At 43.7% G+C, this 27640-nt stretch overlaps 1 protein-coding gene across 1 annotated transcript; it reads left to right on the forward strand.

The window, feature by feature from the left end:
* Positions 1-1653: 1653 nt before the first annotated feature.
* On the forward strand, positions 1654-27640 carry LOC146304880 (voltage-gated delayed rectifier potassium channel KCNH8-like). Its single transcript, XM_084713334.1, has 15 exons — positions 1654-2065; positions 11454-11687; positions 11791-11922; positions 12963-13108; positions 13809-14067; positions 14947-15104; positions 16240-16447; positions 17562-17939; positions 18187-18386; positions 19092-19341; positions 22154-22368; positions 26067-26341; positions 26463-26569; positions 26654-26706; positions 26836-27640. The coding sequence occupies exons 1-15, from the start codon at positions 1990-1992 to the stop codon at positions 27457-27459; spliced, it is 3315 nt and encodes a 1104-aa protein (XP_084569460.1). The 5' UTR covers positions 1654-1989; the 3' UTR covers positions 27460-27640.

A 27640-nucleotide genomic window follows, 5' to 3' on the forward strand; every position in this document is an offset into this window, starting at 1 on the left:
ACTCAAAGATATTCAGTTTACTGTCAGAGAGGAGCAAAGAAAACAGAAAATATTCACATTTAAGAAGCTGGAATCAGAGAATTTTGACTTTTTCTTAATTAAAAAAGACTCAAAATAGATGCAGCTTAATTCAAGAGTCGATTAATAATTGATTATTTATTTTATGTATATTGTAGGTTTATTAGTTTGTTAATAAACCTCAACAAGCTGCCATAAACAGGAGCAATTAGACATCAATCATGTATTGATCAACATAATTTGTATCTATCCATTGATCCATTATCAATACCTGCCCTCCCAGTCCACACTGGGACGCCCTGCACTGGTCTCCGGTCTGTCAGGAACGTTCAGAGAACCTACAGGGAATTAAGAGGCACCAATTAACGTTCCTGTTATTGAACTGTGGGAGAAAACTGCAGCAACCAGAGGAACTCACACAGGGAGAACATGCAAACTGCACAGAACGCTCAGAGCGAGATCTTTAATCATGTTCTCCGGTTCATGCTGTCGAGTCCACATTACAGCTGCTGCTGCTGCTGTAGCCTCGAGTGAGAACATCACATATACAAGACAGAACACATCACACAAAGTACACACATGAGAATTTCTCCAGTGGAGAACACGTTCCACAAAAACCCACTTAATATTTATTTACATGTAATTTATACTCTTAGAAATAAAGGTGGTAACTAGAACCAGATAGCGTTCTTCAACTTGAAACCTCAGAGTAACCCTTTTAGTTCCTGGTAGAACTTTTTATAAGGGTTCCACCTGGAGCCCTGTCAGAGGATTATATCTAGAACCCAAGATAAAGGGCAATTCCAAGATCCAAATGTTAAAGGTTCCCCCCAGAACCTATGATTGTGAGAGAACCTTTCCATGCTGTAATGGTTCCACTCAGAACCCTGGGGCCTCTATCCAGAACCTTTTCACTTTCTAAGGGTGCGAACAAGAACCCATGGGTTTTATCTAGAACCCACCCAGCAGGGGGTCTCCCAAGAGCCCTTTTATATCTTTCACCTGTCCAGGAGGTTCTATGTAGAACCCTTTTATCTTCCAAGGGTTTCATCTTGAACCCACACAGGAGGTTCTACCTAAAACCCTTTTATCTTCCAAGGGTTTCATGTAGAACCTGGTTTCACCTGGTCATCTGAGGGTTCTACGAAGAACCATATTGTACAGTAGAGCCAAAAACAACAATGTTACAATCACTGATGTTTAAATTGAGAAAATCATCTTTAAAAAATTAAAAATTAAACATATATTAAATCTTGGAGCGATGGATTTGCTTCTGAAGAACAAAGAGTGAGTCAAATCTGACGGTCATGACTGCATTTATTCCTGTTTGAATATATCCTGATTAAAATATTCACTTTGTTCTTGAAGTGACACATTTTGCATCTGAAGTGTGAAACGAGAGAGAAAGTGGTGGAGAGATGAAGACAAACTAAAATAAAGACAATCTTTGACTCATCAGCCTGAAATAGACAACACCAGACAGAGAGACAGAGAGACAGACAGAGAGACAGAGGGACAGACAGGCTGGTGCAGGCAGAGGAAAGAGAGAAAAAAAAAACAGAAAGAGAGAGAAAAGTGTTTGTGTGAGAGGAAGAGGGGAGGAGGAGGAGGAGGAGGAGGAGGAGGAGAGGAGAGAGGGATTGCATTGCAGCACACCCGTGCGTAAATGTGACCATCCTCTCCGCGGTCCCTCCATCCCTCCATCCGTCCTCTTCATCCATCCCTCCGTTCCTCTCCTCCTCCTCCAGCCTCCAGCGGGCTCCTCTCCGCTCCTCTCGGCTGGATCGCCCGCGCGGTGCTCGGCCGCCCGTCAGGCTTTGGACCGTGGAGTCCCGGCTGTCTCGGCTCGGCGCCCTCCTCCAGGGTTTGGGAGGAGCGCCGGGGAACTCGTCCAGGTTCCTGCCCGGCTTCGTGTCCACGGAGAGCCATGGCTCCGAGCGGCGGGAGAGACGCGGCTCGACGCGCTCCCGGATGCCGGTGATGCGGGGACTGATCGCGCCACAGAACACCTTCCTGGACACCATTGCCACGCGCTTCGATGGAACCCGTGAGTCCAGTTCTTACCTGTGAATTCAGTTCATTCAGAACGTTTAGAACAATACCAGAACTCCTGCAAAGTGTTCAATGAGGACTGGGGACACTTGAAGACTGATGAATGAATTATGATGAATGAAAGCAGCTCAGATTAATGTTTATCAGATTAAGAATGTATGAACCGCCTACCTGCAGTTTAATCTGCTCCTCACTGAGCCTCATGCAAGAATAACAAAAAAGAAAATACATTTTATCATTTTATAATCATGAAAGTAAGTTACCCAAAATATTTTACCCTACCTGAATGTCAATAAATTAACAGCCCTGCTTGTTATTTTACATAAGAAAGGCTATATACTGTGCTAGGGGAGACTGGGGGTGATCGTAACAGCGGGCAGTCGTAACATGCTCAGTTACTTCAATCAGAAACAAAGTGAAAGCTAAAGTGAAAAAAAAAATCAGAGGAGGGAATGTTTTTGAAACATTTTCATTCATGAAAATAAATCTTGGAGTGGGTCTGTAGAGCAGGCGTTTTCAACCTGAGGGTCGGGGGCCCCCCAAGAGGGTCTCAAGTTAATTTCTGGAGGTCGCCAGCTAGTTGTGGACAAAAATAAATAAATAAATAAATAATTAAATAAAATTGAATGAAAACATCAGCCCCTTAAAGACATACAACATAAAAACAAGCAAATATTTAACTGGTCAAAAGTATTAAAAAGAACTTAGATGAAGCAGCATACAAGTTTTAAAACACAAGCTTTCTTTGTTCATTTCCTGAAAAATACCAATTTTGGATAATTAAGTATTAAGTCACATGACATAACGCATGTGACATTACCCACATGGTTTACACTGAAAAATGGTCGTAGTTTCATTTGGTTTAGCTACTAATAAATTTAACATTACAGGTGAAAAATAATCAATTGTATTTTAAATTAGTGCACATCTATATGCTTTCTTATATCAAAAGATGACTACTGTGTTTCAGTTATGTAGGAAAGTGTAAACAATGTTACAGTTGCCCCCAGACTCCCCTATTTTTTCCACACAATATCTATATTTGTATTTGAAACGGGGGCATCGCTGTTCCAGAGCGTATTTGTGGTCTCTAACTGTATCTATGGTGATGGTATGTTAAGCTGTACTGTACTGATTTGCTGTTAATGCATCGTGTTAATTAATGCAGTGAGTCAGTGCATTAATTACCATTCAGAGGCAGCGGTTTGAGTCGCCAGCTCGCTACTGAGAACTGTCGATCAGTTCAGGGGCTGCAGACTAGATTCAATACAGCACAGCCTTCACTGCAGGTTTAGTCATACTTCATGTGTCATGGCCAGATTAACCCCCTACGAGAGGCCCGGGGCAAAAAACATTAGCTGCCAGGCCCTTATTAACCCCCCGCTACTCCCACTCTCTGTGCAATGTGCTCAGTTTTCTTTTTTTTTTTTGTGCAGGAATATGTCCCTGATTTGCTGCGTTATAATGTGATTAAATATATTAATTTTGGAATCTGTAAGGCTCTTATCTATGGAAGCCTGTTTTTGCCAATGTTATGATAAAAAAGATCCTGTATAATTTATAATAGTGACAAACTCTCTCAAAATACTGAGTTTGTTTCACAAAATAACAACAAACACTCCCAAAGTAACTAAGTCATTACTTTGAGATGCTTAAGGCTCTTATGCACCAACAGTGACCCACGTAAACACCATGAAACTGCAAATAATTTGAAGGCAAATTTCAACATTTGCTTCAAATTTGATGCAATTTTTAGATAATGAGAAACTTGAGTTGTTTCTCAAAATATTACAAATACAGTCACAAAGCATCTATTTCATCTAGATGAGCTACGTGTGTTTATGCTTGCAACACATGCAGAAACGGGGAAAACAACCCAAAACTATATTATTAATGTGGCTTCTGCATTAAGTTGTGTGCACGTTTGTGTATTTGCATCTGCTCATGTGTTGTCCAGTTAATGAAGATAATAATTTCTTAATTTGCATGAGTTTTCTCACATTGTGGTGAATGTTTCAGACAGTTATGGCTAAATTCCACCAGGCGCGGCGGCATCGCATTACGGCTGCATCACGTCAGCCGGAACTGATCACAGCTGTTCGACACAATGCTTGTGATTCGTAGTCTGTTTTTGACGGATGCCGTGTCAAGTAGCACAGAGCAGATCGAACGGGCAGGAAGTCAGACACAGAAAAAGCTGTGAGAATCTGGTTAATTTTTAAAATAAAAGACCCTGTGCAGACTCACAATCATAAAGAGACTATTTAACCACAAATCCTACTTATCTGTGGTAGAAACACAGAGAGGCTGCAGTCACATGTACATGAATGCAGGAGACATCACCTGCAGAGGCGAACAACATACATGCATATTTGTTATTGGTTGAGGCTGTGACTCCGCCCTCGGGCCTTAAAACCAGAGCTACCTGGCCTCAGAGCTCAGCCTCGGAAAATCCAGCCTTTCTTGCAGTATATTAGATTGAGAAGTTTAGTTTTTATTTAAAACTGATTCGAAGAAAACATTTCAAACCATTGCATCAGCTACTAAAGTGAACATAGATCCTTTCATAAAGTAAAGGTGGCACATGAATGACTTTTTAAACTAAAATCATGACAGTAACAGTTCTTAGAAGTGGATTAACTCATGCAAACATGCGGAAATAGCTGTCAATCAGCACGCAAACTGCAGTTATTATAACTGGATACTGTTGCATAACAGAGTCCTGGAGGCACAAAGTAATAGGCTGGACTGAGTGACAGACAGAATGCATGATGCAGTATGTGGGATCTGTCTATTTTCTGAAACAGAGCTGTGAATTACAGTAAATATAAAAAAAAAAAATCATTGTGTAGACTACATTAACCTTCGTGGTGCACGGCTGTGGAATAATCAGTCACCTAATGATATTCAGTGACATCTGCAGGTATTTGATGTTTCCTGTGTGTCGCCTGGAGGCAAACTTTCACGAGATAGTGTTAGTTCAATGAGAATTTTTCATTTTATGTCAACAGTGATCAGTTCTACTCTAATCCGAGAGCGGAACGGATTGCACTTCGCTGTATCTGATCAGTTCTTGCAGCGGGCCGGCCGGCCGCCCCGCCACACGGCCTGACTGCAGGAGATCCATTAGACACAGGAGTCTCTTGGTTGAGCAGGGATTTCATTCAGACTTGAGGAGTTTTTGTCCTTTTGCTTCACATATTCAGAAGACCTTTACAACTTAAGACCTTCTGTTCAAAATTCCGCTCCTTAGCTGTCCATGAAAATAAAAAACGCGTTATTCCCAGACAAGATCAGCAGGTTTCTTCTGATTTGTTGACTTGTTGAAATATTATCATATTCCTGTTTATTACTCATCATCTGAACCAACTCCAGAGAATGAATGGAACTTTTCTGCCGGGTATAAAGGCATGAATGACGACATGTGATCAGCGGTGCTTCCTCTTCCACTCTGTGTGAGGAAAAGAAGTCCGGAACGATGCTCATGTTGAGATCTTCATTCATGATTACACTCCTGCTCACAGCAGGGGGATTTTAATGAGGAGCGTCTTCAGTCAAATTAACTGTATAACTGTACGAAGCTGTCTGTGGGCTGCAGTCAAGAAAGTGTGTGCACATCGAGACGTAGGGGTTTGAGAAACAACCTCTTTGTTTCAGTTTAGAGGAAAACACAAACCATCTTAAATCATCACAGTAATGACTTAAAGAGATATCAGGAAATTTGTGACCAAACCTTTGTGAGTGTAGGTTTTATTTAGGACATTTACTCTGTGACTGATAGTGACTTCTCAAGCTGAGCAGAACAGTTTTTTCCAGGTCTGAAGTTGGGATCTTCCATCCTCGCTATATAACATTAATGCAGCACAATAACGAGGCAGACTCTGGGGAATTTTCTCTAGTCTTTTGCAGTGGAAAGATTCAGATGGAGTTGATTAACATGGAGATATCTAAGTACACTTCATGCATATTTATAAGAACAAAGGTGGGTATCTCTGAGAAAGATGCCTCTTCATTCCCCCTTAGTTTATGTGTTAGTTTTGTCTGTAAAGTCTGCAAAAGTGAACCAGTCAGACGGACTTCAGAGTGACAGACTTCGGGGTTTTTCGTCAGGGGAGGTCTGGCAAAAAGCTGTGAGCTGTGAAGTTTTGAAGCTGACAGAGTGGTTTTTTTTTTCAGTAAAGGTTTAGGAAACACATGACAGGGTTGGTTTAACAAATAATCCTGCGTGCAGGAATCATCGAGCTGCCAGTGTGAGTGTTTTCCAGCTCTCTCTCTCTCTTTCATTTCTCTGGCAGGGACTCTTGCGTTCAAATGTCAGGTTTCTCCTGAGTCATCTTCAATTGATGTGATATAAATGAATGATAGAAAAAATTGCACTTCTTTATAACATTACACCAACTTATGTCTTGTATGGAACATTAACAGGTTGTAGTTTGCAGTAGTGTTACAGTTTCTTGAGAATAGCTCAACTTCACACAGTTGTGTCCCCCATAAATTCCTTGCTTCAGGAAAAGTCATTAATTAGCATCCATCCTCTGGAGGCTATGAACGTTGGTACAATATTTCACTGCAATCCATACAACAGTTGTTGAGATACTGGACCAAAGTGGTGGACTGTCTGACACGCCGACATTACATCCCAGGAGCTTTCATGCGTTTGCCCTGAGCAGAAACCATAAAATGGTTTGTGCCTTCGCAGGGGTGAGGTTACTGAAGTTTGGGTCGGTTTCAGCACCAGAGGACATTAATTGGATTTCCACACATGGGTCCTGACAGTCAGCGCTTTTGTTGCTCAGCAGCAGGGGAAGCTTGAAAGTATAGCTGCATTCTATGTAGGGAATTCATCGGAAGGCTAAAAAAAGGGACATTTCTATGCTATTTCAGATATTCATTGATAAATTTATTCCACTCGACGGCAGTTGCATAAAAAGCTGTATCAGTTATGGTCCAATTTAGGTTATAAGCCTCCAGGGAACGAATGCAAGTCAACGCAGCGTCCTTAAAACAGTGCTGTGTGGTGTGTGTGTGTGTTTGGCTCACACTGTGTGTTGTGTGGCGGGCTGTTGTTGTCAGTATTATCAATACCAGGGTTTATCGGGGTTCCCTAATCTGCTCACAGGCTGATTCTGAGCGGGTCTGCAGTTCAGTTCGCTTGTTATTACACCTGGATTGTAGTGTGGATGTGACAGGCCTGCACAGTGCCAGAGGAGTGTGCAGAAAATGATTATAACAAAGGAAAAAAGAACCATGGCACAAGGCCAGAGGAGGAGGAAAATGACGGAGCACGGAGCAGAACGGCTTCCCTGAAACCAGATCATGTCTTCGGGGGAAAATGTTCATGTGATTACAGGGCTGACAAGTATAATGAAGAAAATGCTGCACACACTGGAGAAGCAGAAAACACCACACATCCAGGTGCAGTGATGTGATTTAAGCTTTGTTAGAGGCTTGTGGTACTGAATCCCTCATATTTTCACAATAGTTGCACTGTACTTAATGTTTTTCCCCTAAATATTTCACCTATTGATCAAGAGAACAGCTCATTGTACCAATTATTCACAAACATTGCACCGAAAACCCAACTGTTTGACAGCTTGTTGCCTCAAAAACAAACGCCCATTTCCCCAAAGGCTAAAAATGCAGGCTCTCCCTGCAGTTGGTTCAGGGACGGGATTATGTTTGGGTCATTTGCAGCCTGATCTGAGTAATCTTCCACAACTACAGGTCACATAATCTAATGGGATACCAAATATAGCGTAACACCATGTCTTGCTCGAGCACACTTCAGTGTGAACAATCTTACTCGTAGTAGTAGTTAGAAGTGTGTATTTTTCTTCCTTCTTATCACGCGCGTTAGCGCCACCAACTGTCTCGGAGTGTGAAGAGCTTGAACTTAGTGTTGCTGGGAAAACTGGAGGTATGTGCCCTTACATGTAATGACTTGACTCTTTAATCAGTGGAAAAGCAAAGCGGTTCTTAGACGGTTCTCACATTGAACCAACAAAACTAAAAGGGGTAACAGAGATCAGTCCACAGGCTGTTATAGGGAACTGCCTGTGCATTAGGTGAAAATGACATTTGACTGATTTGGGCCAAATGCAACAAATGAACTCACCTCCTAGAGAGAAATCAGCTAACGTGGAACACGATACGAGGCTGAATGATGGAGTGAAATGAAACTAGCTATTTTCCTGTTTCAGCATTGCAATTCCCCTGTGCAGAAAAGCCAGGTCCGTTGAGGATTGGTTTTCCCTCTTTGCTGTGGAAGAACTTGATTAGCCTGCACAGAGCGCTGACCTCACCCCCATCCAGCACAATCTGTGGCTGAATGGGAGAAAATCCCTGCAGCCAAAATGTAGTAGAAAGCCTTCATAGAAGAGTACAGGCTGTTATAGCAGTATAGTTTCTGAATAACATATAGGCGAGCATACTGCTTCTTTGTGTTTAAGAACATCCAGAGAGTGATTCTTTTCAATATTCTTCTGAAAGCTCCGTTTTTGCCTTATAAAAGCACTACCCTTGCTTTTACACACAATGAGCTCACTTCTCTTAAATATTAATATATTCCTCTGTTCTAACACTTAATCATCTCAAAAGTACAGGCCTATTTTTTCCTGGAGAAGTGATTCATCAAATCCTATTATATTCTGTCACACTCTTCAGAATCGCCGGCTGCATCAGTCTTGTGTTGAGACAGCCCCCCCCCCTTCTGCTGCCTTTCTTGCAGAGGGGCTCCACTGATCAGATGCTGTTATGGCCACTTCTGCATTTATTACACACACCTGGTAAACACGACAACAAGGGGACGACACCGCTGCTGCTGTTGTCGCTACAAATCCATCTGGCGACATGAGTAATAACACGGCCTCGCACTTGTTGCATCTCAAGTCCCCACGGTCTGGTGAAGAAGCTGAGCAGCAAAAAGCAGCTTCGCAAAATGTGACGTGACATATTGGCCATCACTGTGAACATATGACACTTGCATGCTTTCACATGATTTGGAGTCCAGACACATAAACTTCCTCTGACACATGGTGGAGACTTGCTAACCATGATGGATCGCGCACTAACATGACCATCTGAGTGGCACAAAAATGCACTGAGAACATTTTAGTGGGGAATTAAAGGGAATCGTTAATATATTTTTATATTGCAACAGTATGACAGGCTGTAAAATTAACAAATCAAGTATCTAAATCACCACAAACTGCCATGGAGGCAGAGACGGGTGGTAGAAATGCAGAGCAGCGTCTTGGTTTGTCTTAATTCATGGCCTAAAGGAGCGTGGAGCGTGCGGTGCAGGTGATGCTGGACAGCGGCTGCAGGAGCTCCACAGGTCCACTGATTTTATAACTGAACTATAGGAGGATGCACACTTTTACTTTCTGACGGGGGTTTTGTTCTGCAATATTTTAACCATTCCTTCATTAAATGGAAAAAGCTATTGTTTTGTGTTTTTTTAAATTTTATTTTTGCTATTTGTCTCGCAAGTTATCAAAAAATGATGATAATCTGTATGAATTAATGTGTATTTGAAAAAAAAAACCCTCCTCTCCAGCTTTAATGAGCAATGCATCACTTTAAACACAGCATATGTAGCCGGACATCATTTTGTCAGTTGCGTTATTGTGATTAATAACTTGTCGCACTGCTCCAGAGGAAATGTGTGACTTCCCATGAGCCTCCTGCACTGAGAGGCAGTTTGCACTTCCTGCCTGAGCACCGCCTCGATGAGCTCCGGCAAGAGCATTTACATTGGACATGCTTTATTAACGCGTGAATTATTAAATTTCATTGTCCTCGGTTCATCTTCATGCAATCTCACTTTCTCTATTAATTCGTCCCTCGCTCTCACACTCTGTCTGTCTGTCACTCTCATTCAATCATCAGCTCGCCTCTCTCCTCCTATATTGCTCCCATTCTTCAAAGAGAGTGCTCCGGTCCCGCAGATTCATTTATGTATGAACTTTAATGATCTCAGTGGAATGAATGTCTTGGCTGCGTGAGTCACCTATTGTACCTAATTCAGTTCTCATAATGAATAATTCAGGATCGTCCCCATAAATCAGCCTGTCAAAGCGTTTGTCAGAGCTGCTGTTTATATCTCAGCCTGCCTGACGTACAGTACAGTTTGCTCACACGCTTGTTTTCACACATATTTAATATTTTATTAACTGTCTGGAATATTGTTGGTAAATCCATGCATGTCAATGAGACTCTCACATTAGCAGCCAGATGTCAGTAGTCAACAATGTGGGTCTTTACACTGACAATAATAACAATTTTAAAAAAGTTTCAAATACCACATTTTCTCTACTCAAAGGGCACTTTAGAGTGCGTACACTGAGGGTACACTGTCACTCTTCATAGCTAAGCTAGGAGCCCAGGTGTGACTATTTTCACGCAGGTGCAAAAAGCCACTCCCCTTTAGTTATTATATCAGATAGGCCTACTTATACTTAGCTATATAAACTTCGTCGCCCCATTATTACAGTTTGATTTTTACATCTGCTGCACAAACTACAGAGATCAAAAAATTAACATTGTGTTATGGTTAGAAAATAAAGTTTCTGGTGCATTATTGAACCATTACAAGAAGAATATAGTTTTTCTATACTCCAGTCATCAGGAAAGAGTACAGCTGCAAAGCTGGACCTGTTTCAGTTGCCATAAGCAGATATTGTTGATAGAACTTATTTTAAAAACAGTGAATGTAAAGTGGGATTTTTTTGTAATCGTCCAATATCAATGATCTACCTCGAAATGAACACAGAGCATTATTTTGCTTTGAGGTATCTCTCAGATACCGTATATATCACAGTAATAAGTTATACATGAGCATGCATGAGGGGGTTAGCAAGTTCCCACACTGATACACCAACCGAGGGCACAGAGGCAGAAAGGGTTGGTGAAGACGCATGGGATGAACAAAGCAGAAGAAGAGATCATTTGCAGAGAACAATAGCTGTAGATGAAGAAAAGAAGATGAAATGAATACAGTTGAAAAGCATGTTAAATTCTCCCCGAGGAGAGCTCTTCAAAGAGAGCACGAATACTTCAGAACGCAGACGTGAACAAAACGTGAGGGGAAAAAAAAAAGAGCCGTGCAGAAAATTTTGATTATGTTTTCTTTGAATTAACAAGTGACGACCCCGTCCTTCACGGCAAAGCTGCAACATCCTGCTGGATTTGTATTTATTGCTCCAGACTGCAGGGGATCATGTGGTTGGTGGGGTGGGCATTGATTTGAGCCAATGCCCTTTTTCATCTACTGGTAGTTGGCAAACAACCGATTCACAATGTCTTCTTCTTCTACTCTGTTTATTAATGTAGGTTATACTTCTAACTAACCGCCAACAACTGACAAAACAATGCTTTTTCAGACAGTAACTTCGTCCTGGGGAACGCTCAGGTCCAGACCCTCTATCCCATCGTCTACTGCTCCGATGGCTTCTGTGAGCTGACTGGTTTCGCCCGCGGCGAGCTGATGCAGAAGAGCTGCATGTGTCACTTCCTGTATGGCAGTGAGACCAGCGACAGGCTCACGTCGCAGATGCAGAAGGCTCTGGACGAACGTCGGGAGTTCAAGACTGAGATTGTTCTGTACAAGAAGAGTGGTAAGACTGGATGGCTGGAGGACGCTGTCACGTTTAATCACGTCAGTCAGTCAGAACTGTACTATCTTTAGTCAACCCTCATATGTTTATGGTCTATTCACAGGCTCTAAGTTCTGGTGTCTGCTGGACATTGTGCCCATAAAGAACGAGAAGAGCGAGGTGGTTTTGTTCCTGGTCTCGCATAAGGACATCACAGAGAATAAGGACCTGGACCATGGCAATGAATCTGACGCTGGTGAGAGAAGGGCATGAAAAAGAAAGAGAAAGTGAGGCAATTCCACTATAATTCACATGAAATGATCTGAGAGAGGCTGTGCAGCTGGAACACAAATCTATCAGCCAGCAACACTGCTCATATTATAGAGGTAGACTGGGAGCATTCTAGTTTTTTTTTTTTGTTTAGCAATTTTTAGTACCCATGACAAAATAAACCCACAGGAAGCTATGATGATTGGTCAAATTGGCAAGACTGTTCCAACGAATCCAGGATTGTCCCCAAAAAACTCCCTGTATTACCTCAGCTGTACACAAGTAGAAACCTAATGCACCCAGAAAAGTACTTACTGCAGCAGACCAACTGTATAATAAGTGTTGTGTTTTTCTGCTGAGGTCAAGGTGTGAAACAATCCACGAGATGTGATTTTTAATAATATACTGGGTTCAGGGATCCGAAGATATTATGAATTCCACAGCTCATAGCACATTCAACGTGCTAACATGACTCACAGGAGCAGTGTGCATGAGTAAATAAACAGTATGTCTTCAACAACCTAATGCCCAGATAACTGCAGAGGCTGTGTTATGTGTTATAAGGCCTCATAAAGCTGGCGTATGGTTGGTTGGTAGCTGTGAGAAACAGCAACGTTAGACAATGCCATTTTTCCGACAGCCTATTATTCCAAAACCCCAGTATCCCCAAAAATGCCCCACTGGACCGAAAACCTATTTGTCCAGCAGCCCCGTATCCCAAAAGCAGGGCCCGTTGCACCGAAAATACACAGTCTGGTTTCACAAAGTTATGTTTGCAACTTAAACAAGATAGAGATGGATAGATAGATTTAGATAATAAGGGCAAAAAACTAAACAGCAGATCTTTTCAGGAAAACAGGCTGCAGGACAAATGGGCTTTTGGTCAAATGGGACTTTTTTTGGACTGTTGGGGTTTCGGAATATTGGGCCTTCGAAACAATGGGCAGTCCCCGAATGGGGCAGTGTGAATGTGGTTTACATGCCACAGGTGTGCACGTCTCTGTAGCTTTGTGTCCTTGTTTTCAGATGAGGAAACTGGGCTGGAGATCCGCCAGGTCAGCCGCCCTCCGGGTTTCAACGTGGAGCGCCGCCGCAGCCGGGCCGTCCTCTACCAGCTGTCCGGACACCTACAGAAACAGGACAAAACCAAGAGCAAGCTCAAGATCAACAATGTGAGACATGTTGTCTGTGGTACCTTGTGTCCTACTTTGGGTTTGACCTGTTTTCACTGACACTGATGTTTCTGGATGAAAGGTTTGCTCTGGTGATTTTCAGTTCTCAGTTCTCAGCCACATTACATGTAAGGCTTTAAAAATAGCAAAAGTGTTTGTGTAGTGTTTCTCCTGTCCAACACTGAGGTGTAATGAACATTGCATCCTCTAGAAGGCACTAACAAGGCTTTAGATTCTCCGTCTTGAGCTGAATGTGCAGGATTATCCGCTGTCAGCAGACTTGCCTTTCCTGATGAAGGGGCAATTTGCTTGTCCAGTATTGTTTTCAAAGGCTTCGTTTGCAACACAACTTGATTTGCATTCATTTCCTTCTAAGCTAATAAGATAAACACTCGTAAATCCAAGCCAATGGGATGAGACAGTGTGATCTTAATGACTCCGGGCCTTGGAGGGAAGAAATTTGCATAAAAGCTCTTATTAATCATTTGAATCCACTGTGGGCTGATCAGATATCATGGTTAAAAGGTTTCCTCCTGTTGCGTCAGCTAACTGTTGACTTGATGCTCAGTTAGTCCACCGGTGACACGCTGTATCTTCTCATTACTGTCCACATACAAAATGGACAGATGGAGATATCCTATAGAGCTCAACAAGTATTGATGAGTTTATGTCCGTGTGTGTTTTCGTACATCATATCCAGAGTGTTCTCGGGGCCAATGCAAACCCAGTCCCAGAGTACAAGGTGGCAGACATCCAGAAGTCCCGTTTCATCCTCCTCCACTACGGCACGTTCAAGGCCGGCTGGGATTGGCTGATCTTGTTGGCCACCTTTTACGTAGCCGTCACCGTTCCTTACAATGTCTGCTTTACTGCGGTGGAGATACGAGAGGACGGCGGTTCAGCGGCACGCAACCCTCCGAGTGTCAGCGACATCCTGGTGGAGATACTTTTTATCATCGGTAAGGCTGGATCAAATCATTCAGCAGGGGTTGTGACATTTATCACTGGTTTACAGCTTCTTTCACAATGTAATCTTATGGGAAAAAAAGTCTGTTTGGTACGCAGAGCATCATGTGACGTTGTCATTGCACAGTGTGACCACTATGCCATATTGGCATGTTGTTTGGCTAGTTAGCCAAAGTTAGTGGAATTTCTGGTGGCAGAACATTTTTTGTTGTGGTTTTTTTTGTTTTGTTCATAGTGATGAAGGAACATGGCTGATTGATGTGTATTTAATAGTTGTAGGAGCTCTGTGGTGCAGAAGAATCCGGCTTTACATGTTATCCAGATAAATTCTTTGCTGGTTTTCTCTTTTCGTGTGATTTGTAAAAAAAAAAAAAAAAAGACACACAATATCTTTATCCTTTAAGTCGCACCTCCTGCCTTCTCCATTTCCATTTTCTTTCCATATCAGTTTAATTCCTACCTGGTTTACAGAATCTCTTAATTGGCTCATTCAGCTGCACCACAGCCTTCATACTCCGCCTCCATCTCCTCCTGACGAACAGGAGCTGGATGCTAATTGAACCTCCTGAACTGTCTCCTCTTCTCTCTGCTGTATCTCGACCTGCTGTCTCCGCTCCGGCAGCCAGGTCTACTAATCCCAGTCGAGGAAGGCTTGTTAAAGTAATATATTTTCACAGCCTGGATCTTTGTGCCACAGTGCAGACCTGCAAGAAACACATTCAGTTAAAAACTACAGCACCTTTCCACTTCTGCCAAACAGACTGTACCTAGATTTATTAGATTTTAAGAGTCACAGTTAGCACCCAGGCCTCCACTGATGATGTGTGAAGTGTTTCCAAGCAGCTCCGGTGTGTTGTTGTGTCGTGTGCCAGATATCGTGCTGAACTTCCGAACCACCTACGTGAGCACGTCTGGTCAGGTGGTGTACGACCCCCGCTCCATCTGCATCCACTACGTCACCTCCTGGCTGTTCGTGGACCTGATCGCCGCCCTGCCCTTTGACCTGCTCTACGCCTTCAACATCAGTGTGGTACGATCCACACACACACACACACACACACACACACACTAAAACCTCTTCTGCTACAAAGGCAAAGGGAACAAAGAGCGATTGAGCGACACAAGAGACTCATTATTAGGTAACTGGTAATTAGGCTGATGAATGAGATCACTGGCGACAAATTACAGATGGATGTTGAGAGCTGTTCAGCTAGCAGGGGCTGCTAGCTGAACAGCTGTGTGTGCTGCACAACACAAGAGTCACAAGATGATTTCATTGCAATGAAAACAAGGAAAATGCCTGTGCAGGCCTGCAGAAATCCCTCCATCAGACAATGTAAGAAGGAAAAATCACTGTTCATGTCCACAGCAACTGTACAAAAAACTACAGCTCCCAGGATGTTTAGTATCATCCACGCTGCATGCAAATCCATCTATCTAATCCATCTATCCATGCAAAATATTTACTTAAATTTTGCTGGCTAACTAGCTAATATACATCAGTTTTAAACTAGCTTTACTATAGGAGGTGAAAACACATTCCCAATCCTACTAAACTGTATGTTTTATATTATATATATATCTAATTATATTCCCTGGATGGATCCATATCCAGAGACTGAAATCCTCTCTGAGAGGGCTGTAATTTATCAAAGCTGTGTGTACTTCAATTAACACACCACTTATTGAGCACCGAAACAAGCAGGGAATAGTGCAGAGAGAAAATGCATAAAATCAATAAAGGGACAGAGGGTGTTTAATGAGGCAATTTTTACCTCAGGACCATGGGAATTTTCCCAGTGGAGGCTGATAATAGCAGCGGTTTCCTCTGAATGGCTTCTCTAACCGAAATTAAACTAACTCTAAGTTTATATTGAGTTAAATTTGGCGCCCTGCCGTGTTTTTAATCCAATCTGAGCTGCAAGGTGGAGCCACTTTGAACTGTTTCTCTGCACAGTCAGTGAGATTGCAGAGCAGATTCTGTAGAAACTGATTAAACTTCACAGTGTGCTTGGGTAATCTCTAATTACAAACCCTCATTGACTCCTGATGGGAAAGGTTCTAATTCATGTCACGTGTTGTACCTGTCTCAGAGGATCTAATCCCGTCCTAATGAGCTGTGTTTTATATCTTGTGTCTCATCTGTGACTCCTCTCCTCGACTAGAACTTTGGGGTTCACCTCCTGAAGACGGTGCGTCTCCTCCGCCTCTTGCGCCTCCTGCAGAAGCTGGACCGTTACTCCCAGTACAGCGCCGTGGTCCTCACCCTGCTCATGTCCACGTTCGCCCTGCTGGCTCATTGGATGGCCTGTGTCTGGTACTTCATTGGACGCAGCGAAATTGAGAGTAACAGCCCCGCCTCCTGGGATATAGGTTTGTGTCTGTGTGCTGCCATTAGTGAGTTTTAATGATTTAATTTGATTTAGTGAGACAGTAGAAGGGCAGTGTTGTTAAAAACTGTGAAGTAAATTCCAGTAAAAACCAAAATTATCCAAAAAGTTGACAATGTATGTATGTATGTATTGTAATTAAAATAATTCAAATAAAGTTGTAGGTTGTATCAAAGTAAACTGGCATATGTGGACGAGTTAAAGAGTGGATAAACAGAAAATTAAAGGAGAAAGTCTCAGCACCAGCCAAGTGTTCAACATGTCCTCTGGGAATAGCCCTGCAGAAATACTACAACAGTTAGTGTTTAACACCCAAACAAAGATCATCTGAGTCATTTTAACTGATCCAGAACAGAGTATGAAGACATTCTTGTATGCACTCAGTGTGTGTGTGTGTGTGTGTGTGTGTGTGTGTGTGCCCTTTTACTGAGAAAACACTTCTAATTATGGCGATCTTTCTCCCCTCCTACTGTGCTCAGCAGTGCTAAACAACAACAATACTGTGAGGTGCATGTGGAGACGGTGGTTCTCCTGTTCAAGTGATTTAAATCAGCGACGTGGAAGGAGACAGAAAAGACCACTGACACACAGATGCACATGAGAACAGTTGTGCTCGTGGGGGGGCTGTGGCTCAGGTGCATGAGCGGCTCTTCTGTTAATCGTAGGGTTGGTAATTGAGCAAAACGCTGAACCCTAAATTGCTTCTGATGAGCAGGGCAGCGCTCCATTATTCTCAGTTAATGAGTGTGTGCATGAATGACTGTCCTCTGCCCTCTCTTAAACTGATGCAGAAATTCTGTACTGAGGTGATGCACTGCAGTGCTCAGCATGGCCACCAGAGGTCAGGCTCTCTACTGGTGGACAAGGTAGGGCAGCTGAGCAAAGATATATGGCGTCTCAGAGATAAAGTTGCAGAACTGATGAGTAAAAATGTAAAATATCGCAGTGAAGTTGTCCGGCTGGCAGTAAATGTACAGTTTATGTTTGAGTTTGTCAGTGAATAAAGGCTGCAGCTTCTGCAGACCAAAGCAAAGCTCCTCAGTGTGAATTCTTAATAACTTCCAAACTCTTCTGGCCCGCCCCTCTCCTCCCACCAGGCTGGCTCCACGAACTGGCCAAACGCTTGGGAACGCCGTACTTCCTGGCACCGCTCACCTCCTTGCTGGGAGTCTCTGATTCGCCTCAAGGCACCATGGCAGCAGGACTGACCAATTACAGCCAGTGGAACATGTCGGGGCTGGAGCCGCCGAACGGGGCAGGTCTGCTGGGCTCGGGCCAGTGGAACGGCAGCAGGACCAGAGCGAGGACGCCAAACGGCTCGGGGACGACGTTGAGCGGCGGACCATCTGTCAGGAGTTCCTACGTGACGTCACTGTACTTTGCTCTGAGCAGTCTGACCAGTGTGGGCTTTGGCAACGTTTCAGCCAACACGGACTCTGAGAAGATCTTCTCCATATGCACCATGCTGATTGGAGGTGGGCAGAACACCAAAATCACATTACATTGTTTTCAGAGGAAATTAAAAATCCACTCAACACAAACTAAAGCTGAGGCTGATAGGAATGGAGTTTTGCATAGAGTGAAATGACAATTTAACCTGATAATTACACTGAAAGCCATTTTAAAATTAAACCTCCTCAAGTGTAAGTTTAAGATATAAATACTGGATTCTGTAAAGACAAACCTCTCTGCTGTTTGTCTCTTTGTGTGTCTGCTGTGTAGCGTTAATGCACGCTGTGGTGTTCGGTAACGTGACCGCCATCATCCAGAGGATGTACTCGCGCCGTTCCCTCTACCACACCCGCACCAAGGACCTGAAGGACTTCATCCGGGTGCACCGGCTCCCCAAGGCCCTCGAGCAGCGCATGATGGAGTGTTTCCAGACGACCTGGTCCGTCAACAACGGCATCGACGTCAGCGAGGTAGGACAGAATCGCTGCGTCAAGCATGACTGATTCACATCCATTAACCGATTGAAGGTCTTTGCCATGAGGCGATGTGAACATATGGAACTGAATGTCAATGTTATGTAACTCTAGATGGCAAACGAGCATATTTCTGAATGTTCCTTTAACTGTCATGGATGAGTATGTGACCTCTGTGGCTTGGATTGACCTTGTCAGTTACATTGGGTTCAGATGGAATTGAAAAAGTGCAAATCCAGTTACTTGCCCTCCAAGCCAGACTAAAGAAACGGCTCATTGAGAGGATTTTGTTTTGGCTTCCATCACGCTGGGGCAGATATCTTAATTTCATGGATTAATGACCCCAGTCGACGCTGGAGTCACTCTTGGTTTTACCATGGCTTTAAATCTAGATAATCCGTTTTAAAGATTTAAGATGATGGGAGACAGATGCAAATACTTTAAAGTAATAACCCACAACTTTCCCCTGCAAAGATTCGCACATACATTGGGAATTTTAATCATGAGACCCATTGCATTTGTGTAAATACACAAAATAAAAATACAGTTCATGCATGTATCAGCTGACTGTGACTATGTGGGAAGGTGAAAGGTTTAATTTCTTCTCTTACATCCACCTTCCCACACAGTCACATTCAAAGGAAAGAAGCCACTTAAGCTAAGAGAAATCAAATTTTGCTTTGTGTACTTTTGTTTCAACAGCTGCTGAAGGACTTCCCAGACGAGCTGAGGGCCGACATCGCCATGCACCTGAACAAAGAGCTGCTGGAGCTGCCTCTCTTTGAATCGGCCAGCAGGGGGTGTCTGCGCTCCTTGTCACTCATCATTAAAACCTCCTTTTCCGCTCCCGGGGAGTTCCTCATCCGGCAGGGCGACGCCCTCCAGGCCATCTACTTTGTGTGCTCAGGCTCCATGGAAGTGCTGAAGGACAGCACTGTGCTGGCCATTCTGGGTGAGTGAGTCAGATCTTTAAGGTTGTCCGACAAAAAGCAGGGTGTCGTCTGCATAACAACATGGTGCATGGCACAAGAACCCCGGTCTCCTGAGTGAAAGTTGTGTTTTTATTTGACCCATCGATTCACCCCAACCTCCATCATACATCGACTTTGTCACTATTTATAATACCTCACCTGACTTCCTCCTTTACCGTCATAATTACTAAGCCACTAGGGGTCGCCACCTAACAAAGAACATATATATGACTTAAAATAAACGTCAACACCATTGACCCACTCCCACAGTGAGATACTATTAAAGGGTTAACTCATTCCTGTTTTTGAGAGACCTGCTGAAAGAATTAGGTAAGTGCATCAACTCAAAGGGACACAAGTTTGTAAATTTCGTTTGGGCTCCTGCTGTGTCTGCAGGCTGACTGAGTCATTTTGCTCCCTGAATCTTGAAGGGCTTCTCTGTCTTGGACTCCAAACCATAGAAGCCCTCCTAGATTTTGGCAGTAAAGTGACTCAAAACCGGCATCTACCTCCAGCGAGAAGAAGACGGTTGGCAGACAGAGTTTGTGTATTAAATTCACAAAATGTGCTGCAGCAAGGCCGTGAAGTGCTTTTGAAGGAATAATACGTGAAATAAAGGTTATAAGACTTCTGGCCTAGTTTGGAGTGTGGTTACAGAATTATGAGCACAATGTGAGAAAAGGCTTTTAGCACTGAGAAGTTATTAGACAAACAGCCAGAGAGCTTTTATGAAGACGAACATAATGAACAGGAGCAGCCCAGCGCTGATAAAAAACTGTAATTTTCTCTGTATTAAATTGTCACTGTGGGCTAATAATTCACACCCCATCAGGAGGAAGATGGAGTGTGACCAAGGGATTGATGGAACAGTTTAGGGAGCAGCCAGAAGCCCTATAGGAAATCCATAAACAGCATGAATTATTATTTATTTTTTATTTTTTCACTTGCAGTTTCCTCTTGAAACATCCAGCTTACATGGAACAACATGAGCTTTCATCTGAAGTAGGGTTTTTGGACTCCTGGTGAATATAAGCTCAATATTTACTCTACTTTTAGCTCTATTTTGGTCACAATCAACTCCTGAGAAATAAAATGGCTCTGCTAAACGCTTTAATTATAGTCATTTGACCGTTGCATTGCTTTGAATTGCATTGCATTACCTTATGTTGTGTTATGTTACCTCTCATCCTCCAATGAAAAAGTCCCGTGTCAGACACCACGCCTCCTCCATGTGCAAACTTCCTTGGTCTTTATACGATGTTGCCTGACTCTGATGGCACGGAGCAGCAGAGCTGTGGGTCATAAAGCAAAATAAGAAAGAAAAACTCGAGTTTGCATTTTACATTACACATAGTTATTTGATCCTTTGTTGATTAGTTGTTAGTAGAGATCAGCTTTAACTCACTAATAAACATCTCAACATTAATAATCTAATAATATTAAAGTTACCTACAAACCATCATAAATAGGAGTAGTAGTTTATCAGCACAAAACTGCATTAATACAATTCAAAATTAACAAAACACTTCACGCCTGTGATCGGTACACAAACCTGCCTCAGTGTCGTTCCTCCAGAATAAGAGCCTCTCCAGAGCCTTGTCCTACAACACGTACGTTGACACGCCTCTTCTGCGCAACACGGATGAAACAGAATAGAGAAACACAAACAGACTCGCAAACAGCGCTGGAACCAGTTCAGGTCCACGTTAAGCAGAGGGAGCAAATTGGCAACACTGTTTATCATATTAATGATCTAACTGATGTAAATAATGAATTGACTGCACGCTGCCTGTAGAGGAAACCGCTCAGCTCACTGGCGTGTGTGTATGTATGTGCACAAACGTACATGTGGATGAAGAATCGTGCACATTCTCCTCCTCTTCCTCCCATGTGTAACACTCAAACACACTCAAACACACATATTTCCCCAACAGACCTCCAAACACTCTCTCTCAAGCTGATAGAAACACACAGTGGTTTTCTCTCTCTCTCTTACACGCACACACACACACACGGTCAAATTGTTTTGGCATTGCCACTTTGGATTTACAGCTCTGGAGAAGGCAGCGAGGTAGAGAGAGGAAGCAGAAGCAAAGAGAATAAAACAGACCTCCTATTGCACAGCAGCCCGCCTGAATCCCACAGTGGATACGAACATGAATATAAAATAGTCTAACCATACATTCAACCTCTCTGCATCAGTTTGTAACTAACATTTTACTGTTCTGGCTCCTCGAGGTGGAGATAATTGTAATTACTTTATATTTAGTGCAGTGTTTTCCAACTGAAGTGTTGTGTGGTTAAATAAATCTAAGGTGGTGCCAGATGATTAATAGGAGAGGAAACTTTGGGCTGATTTTTTTTTTTCTTTATTGTGAAATACCCATGTGACAGATTTAGAGAGGAAATGTTTGCTGGCACTGCTAACACCTCATAGACATCTTATATTACAAGGGGCAGCTAAACTTTTTTTCCACAACTCAGAAAGTTTGGAAACTATTGACAGTTTTTTATAAACTTACCATACTGAACTACAGCTGTCAGATAAATGCACAGTATTTCAGCAGCAAAATATTTGTGTTCAAGGAAATGCAAAAAAGGCAAATTGTGCACGTGTGTAACCAGACATCTTCTCCAGCATTGAGCGCTGTGGAGGTTGATTTACAGGAAGTAGACTGTGGATATGGGCCTGACAAGGCTACGCTCTGCAGACAGACAGCAAGCTGCACAGGACGGCTGTCTTATTGAACTGATGAACTCAACTACAGCCCCACCTGTACCTCTGCTTTCCAGGTCGGGGCGACCTGATTGGCTCCGATTGTCTGACCCAGGAGGAGGTGATTAAGACCAACGCCTGCGTGAAGGCCCTGACCTACTGTGACCTGCAGTACATCAGCCTCAAAGGCCTCCGCGAGGTGCTCTGCCTCTATCCCGACTACGCCCAGAAGTTCATCACGGAGATCCAGCACGATCTGACGTACAACCTGCGGGAGGGACACAACACTGAGGTACGATAACGGCTGCGGTGCTTCCGTTTACCGCATTAAGTGAACAGTACACGACAAAAGACAACAAATGCAGATGTTAAGAGACAAAGATGTCACACTGGACAAGAGAGTTCACTTAGAGCAACAAGTCACTGCTAATAATCACTCCAGAGAAGAGTCTGTCTCTGTCTTCACTGGTTAATCTATTATTATCACTGTCATTATTAAGATTAGCATATTGCTAAGCAGAGTGCACTGGAGGTGACTCATGGGAGACGAATCATCTCGTGTTCTAAAGGCCTTAAAGAAAACTTTGGGTGAGATCCACAGGAAGAGTCCTTCTGTTTCGTAGATTAGTCTCAGCTGTGCGCTGACCTCCTCCACCCAGCGTTTTACGCAATGCCGGAGCGGCGGGCTCTGCACTCGAGAAGGATTAGCCATCTGGACGGGGAGCGCGGAGGAAGCCGCCGCTTCTGCTTGAGATGCAGCCAGCAGATAAAGACATGGGCTAAACACGGCTGATTCAGATGCCAGGGATTTACAGATGGATCTCAGCTGTAGCGTACACATGAATAACCAACATACGTATACTGGAAATAACTAACTCACATTTTCACTGTGAGTAAGCTTGTTAATTAGAGCAGAGATCCAAGAGAAATATCAAGGGATGAAACATACTTAAATAACACTTCATTTACTTGGGGTTTTAGATTTAAATCCATCACTTTTTGCAGCTTTTTGTAATTTTAAAGCAACTTTACATCTTCCCGTACACGTGTAATATCACCCACTTGTTCAGTCAGGCATACAATAGATTTTGTGTGTTGATATCTGCTTCTAAAACCATTATAGCCATCACAAGACATTATAAACACCATTTAACACCAGATTCGTACGTGAGTCTGTCCTGAAACCTGTTGGCTGCTGCTTGATTATGATCACCAGTCTCCACTGATCGGCTGTACGTCTGTTTAGTCTCAATCCGGTTAATTTTTGATAATAAGCAGCTTTAAAATGAGAGGAAAAAAAGGAGAGATAATGCAAGTAAATGGAAGGATGTAGTTCGTTGATGGAGAGCAAGAAATTTGCAGCTGTTATTTTAGCACACGTGGTCATTTTTCTGAGTGTGCTTCAAGCTGGATTTTGCAGGATAAAAGCATCAAAATAAGCTTCCTGAACTGGAAAAAACAAGCTGGGAATATTCTGTTAACGCCACAAACTTTTGCACATTCCTGCAACTAAGACATTCCCTTCAGAATATTTTTGACGCAGCATCCAAATTAGAGGAACTGTAAATGTCATTTACAGGGGAAGAGACAGAAAAGAGGGTTATATCAAAAATTTATAAGCCACTGCAACATGAATCTAATGATAACAATATAGAACTAACCAATAAGTCCGATCTATGTTGCTGTGGATCGGTGGGGGTCTTCACTCTTATATTCTGGGACTGCCCAAAGCTGCAGGATTTTTGGATTTTTGTCCACAGAGAGATTAAACTGATTTTGGGGTATTAACTTTGCTCTAGATTCTGCACTTTATAAACTGGGAATACTCCATGATAATATGACAGACAGGGATTTGATTTCTTTATTTAGAACTCTGCTCTTAATAACAAAGAAAAAGATGACTGTTTCCTGGTTCATATTACAGATGCACTTGTTTTTGAAATTCATTTATGTAGTTATTCCTCAGGGGAAAGCAACAAAGTATATTTAGTGAATACTATAATAACTGTATTGCTAATTCAAGGGTGCAACAGGCGTATATGCATCTCCAAGTTGCATGTTAAAGTGGAGGGTTTATGCTGGCTAAGCTAACTCATCTGTTGTCCTGTGCATCTGTGCATTTTTGAGCTTCTACCCGTTTCATCCTGTTATTTCAACGCACACTGACTGACGAAAGGGTGGGAAAAAAGATTGCTCGGCTGCAAAAGTCTCAGTGGACTGCGGGGTCTCCGACTGATGATGTGAATCTTTGCCTTTCAGGAGGCAGCCCCTAATTGGTACAGTACATTTCAAACCCAGAGGCAGTTCAAACTGCATCACACAAGACAAAGAAGTTCAGTAAAACTGTGTAGAGTATAAATTGAGTTGTAGTGCATGTAATAAAAAGCACCAGGGATAGAAAATAAATCACAAAAGATCGTATAGTAGATAAAGATAAAGTTGTGGTGCATTTAAGGACATTGTTTGCATCTGTGCAGCACTGTAGCAAATGAAAGTATTGCAAAACAAACTTTGATTCTCATCTGCAGTGAGTGCGAGGAACTTTGTTGCTGACACTCGATGACACTTAAAAAAAAAAGCATAAATATAAAACTTTAATTTGCGCTTGCAAGCAATGCACATAAAACTCCATATTCCATATTTGTTTGAACAGCAATCAGCAGCAGCGTGGGACTAAAAATAGCGTCGTCAGATGGGTGGGGGGAGGGGAGGGGTCGACCCTGGCTGGATAAATATAGAGCAACAACCAGATGGAGACGAGACGAGAAAACATCAGGATGAAAAGGAGGCTGCAGGGGGAAAAGAAGAGGAAGAGGACGGGGCTACGCTGGTATTTGCATTCACGTGCCGACTGCAGCATCGCACACACACAACTTACCATAACACAGCGGCACATTTGTCCTTGCTGCAGACTGATGCATGCATGACACACACACATGCACGGGGAGCAGCATGCAGCATCCCACTTGCAGGGACCCACATTATTGGCTGATGCCCTTATAGTGGCATGATGCATAATATCAAGGGTGGCACGTGCTGCCCTCTCTCTCTCTCTCTCTCTCTCACACACACACACACACACACACACACACACACACACACACACACACACACACACACACACACACAGAAATTCCAGTCCCCTCTCCGCTCCACTCCCTCCAGGCAAACCTCTGCGCTAAAATTAAACCTCTGTGATCTAAAAATACCAGCCGGGCACGTGAGCCAAAGACAGGATGGAGAAGACAACAAACAGAGGAGAGGGGAGAGAGGAGGATGGTGTGACGGGGGGTGAGGAGGAGAGGAGGGGGGAGGAGAGGGAAAATGAGATTTGTTTGCCAGTGTTTTAATCTGATTTAAATCACAGTCCAGAGACGATGCAGGAAATATAAGTCCAATAACCTTCCCCAAAGACATGCATCAGCCACCAGAAACAACATGCTGGGTGCAGGACTTTTACTCTGAAAGGATCATCCGTTACCGTGATTTATTGGGAGTCGTAAACATCTGCAAAGGTCAAACATGTTTAATTCATGTTGGATCAGAGGAAACGAACAGAAGAGTGTCTGAGGGAGTTTTGAATGAGAAGGCTCCTTTTATAAACTGAATGGACAACAGCTCTGTTACAGCCGAGGTGAATGGCAGCTCACAGTGTGAACGCTCAGTGATGCGTTCAGTGGCTCAGCAGCGTCCCCACGTGGTCACAGAGTGATGTGATCTCTCATTAATTCTCATGATGTGTCCTTAACCTTTATTTAGATTTCACTGTCAAAACCACGAACATAAAGTCAGAATTTTTAGAAATGAAGGCAGGATTATGTGAATAAAGCAGAATTTTGAGAAATTAGTCAGATTTTTTTTCTCCATCAAGTCCTGTCTTCAATAATTACACATAATTCTAACTACCACACACTCATGTTGCAGTATGTAAGTGTGTTTACACCAGAAATGTGATAAACTATCAAAACCGCCCTGTTTTTCCCTCCTCAGGTCGACTGTGAGAGCAACGGCGGGCTCATGAAGAAACTTCCCTCCATCAAAGAAGACGAGGAGGGCTCAGGCTCCGAGGGTGAACACTCCCCCCTCCCCAAGATGGCTCCCCTGGGCAGGGTGGGCCGAGGCCTGCGCTCCCCCCTGCGCTCCCCTCTGCGCTCCCCGCTGCTCCCAGCGAGAACCTTGAGACCGGCGAGCGATCACACCCGGCCCGCCAGCCTGCATATCCCCGTGGTGAGCTTCAGCTGCCTGCAGCCCGACCTCAGCCCTCGGTAAGGAACCGCTCAGCGGTTTATCGGGTGGGTGCTTGCACCTTCAGGACAAACTGTTTAGTCACACCGCTGATAAGTTTAATTTAAGGGTCACTGACTCAGTCTTCCTGTCCGTCCTCAGGTTTGTGGACGGGATCGAGGCAGAAAACCAAAGCGGCTCAACTCAGAAGTTTGATTTCTCTCCCACGGCGACTCCGAGTTGCTACGGCCTGGATTCAGCTACCTCAGGTTAACAAACCCCCGCACACATGTCATACACATTTCTTCTTCATCAGCAACGAGACGTTGAAGTCTGTCCTTGCATGTCCACAGGGGACCGTGATGAGGGCGACACCATGCAGACCATCGCTAAGCTAAAACATGAGGTAAAGGTTTTTGACACAAGACTGAAAGTTGTTTAAGGTTTAACTTAAGTTGCTGTTTCTACGTGCAGTAAATGCAGGATCACAAACTTGCAGTTGTGACTCCGCCCCCTGCCTCCTCTCTGTCTCCAGATGAGCGTCCTCTCCCGTCAGGTGACCTCTGTCAGTCAGGAGCTGCAGGATCTGACGCGTCTTCTCAAGCCCCTCTTCCACAACACCTCCACGCTGCTGATCCCCAGCGCCGTGACTCCGCCTCCCAGCGTGTCCTCGCACAGCTGCTCCCCGGCCCCGCCCCCCTCCGTCCCTCTGTCCGTCCTCGTGCCTGAGCCGTCTTCTCCTCTGCTGAAGGCGCTGCAGGGAGAGTTCGATCCTCTTCAGTGTCCACCTTCCCAGAATCCTCAGCAGACGAGTGCCGCCCCCTTCATCTCTCACCGTTCAGCTCCCCCGTCGCTCAACAGCTCTCCTCATGAGCACGCAGCGACACCACATCCCTACTCCTCCTTCTCCTCCTCCATCCCTTCTCTTTCTTCATCCGTCACTCCCCTCCTGGTGGACTTATCGGGACCTGGCGGTGATCCACAAACACAGTCCCGTCCCCCGCTCCTGTCCCAGTCTCAGTCCCAGTTCTTATCCCAGTCTTACCCCCATCGTTCCCCCTCTAAGCCCCAAGACGCCCTCCTGGACCTGCAGGAGGCTGAGTGGGGGGAGCACACGGCCCAGCTCAGCTTCATCAACGAGGGACAGCCGTCAGCGTGAACAGAAGACCAAGAAAAAAGACGTGGACAGAGACAGAGACAAGCAGCATGCCACAGAAGCTACTTACTGCATGACAAACATTTGTCCAGTTTGGCATGTGAGCTCACGTGTAAATAAATTCTTAACTCTGATCATGAGCACCAGCTGTAACAGATCTGATAATAAAATACTTTGTTTTACA

This window comes from Lutjanus erythropterus, chromosome 24, assembly GCF_056507025.1.
Source record: "Lutjanus erythropterus isolate fLutEry1 chromosome 24, fLutEry1.hap2, whole genome shotgun sequence".
In the NCBI taxonomy this organism is placed as follows: Eukaryota; Metazoa; Chordata; class Actinopteri; order Lutjaniformes; family Lutjanidae; genus Lutjanus; species Lutjanus erythropterus.

Bases quoted from the DNA above. Each gene is read 5' to 3' on its own strand.
- LOC146304880 (XM_084713334.1), top strand. From the start codon at position 1,990: ATGCCGGTGATGCGGGGACTGATCGCGCCACAGAACACCTTCCTGGAC. The intron at 11,923-12,962 runs GTGAGAGAAGGG...CCTTGTTTTCAG, and splicing joins TGGCAATGAATCTGACGCTG to ATGAGGAAACTGGGCTGGAG. The intron at 15,105-16,239 runs GTACGATCCACA...CTCCTCGACTAG, and splicing joins ACGCCTTCAACATCAGTGTG to AACTTTGGGGTTCACCTCCT.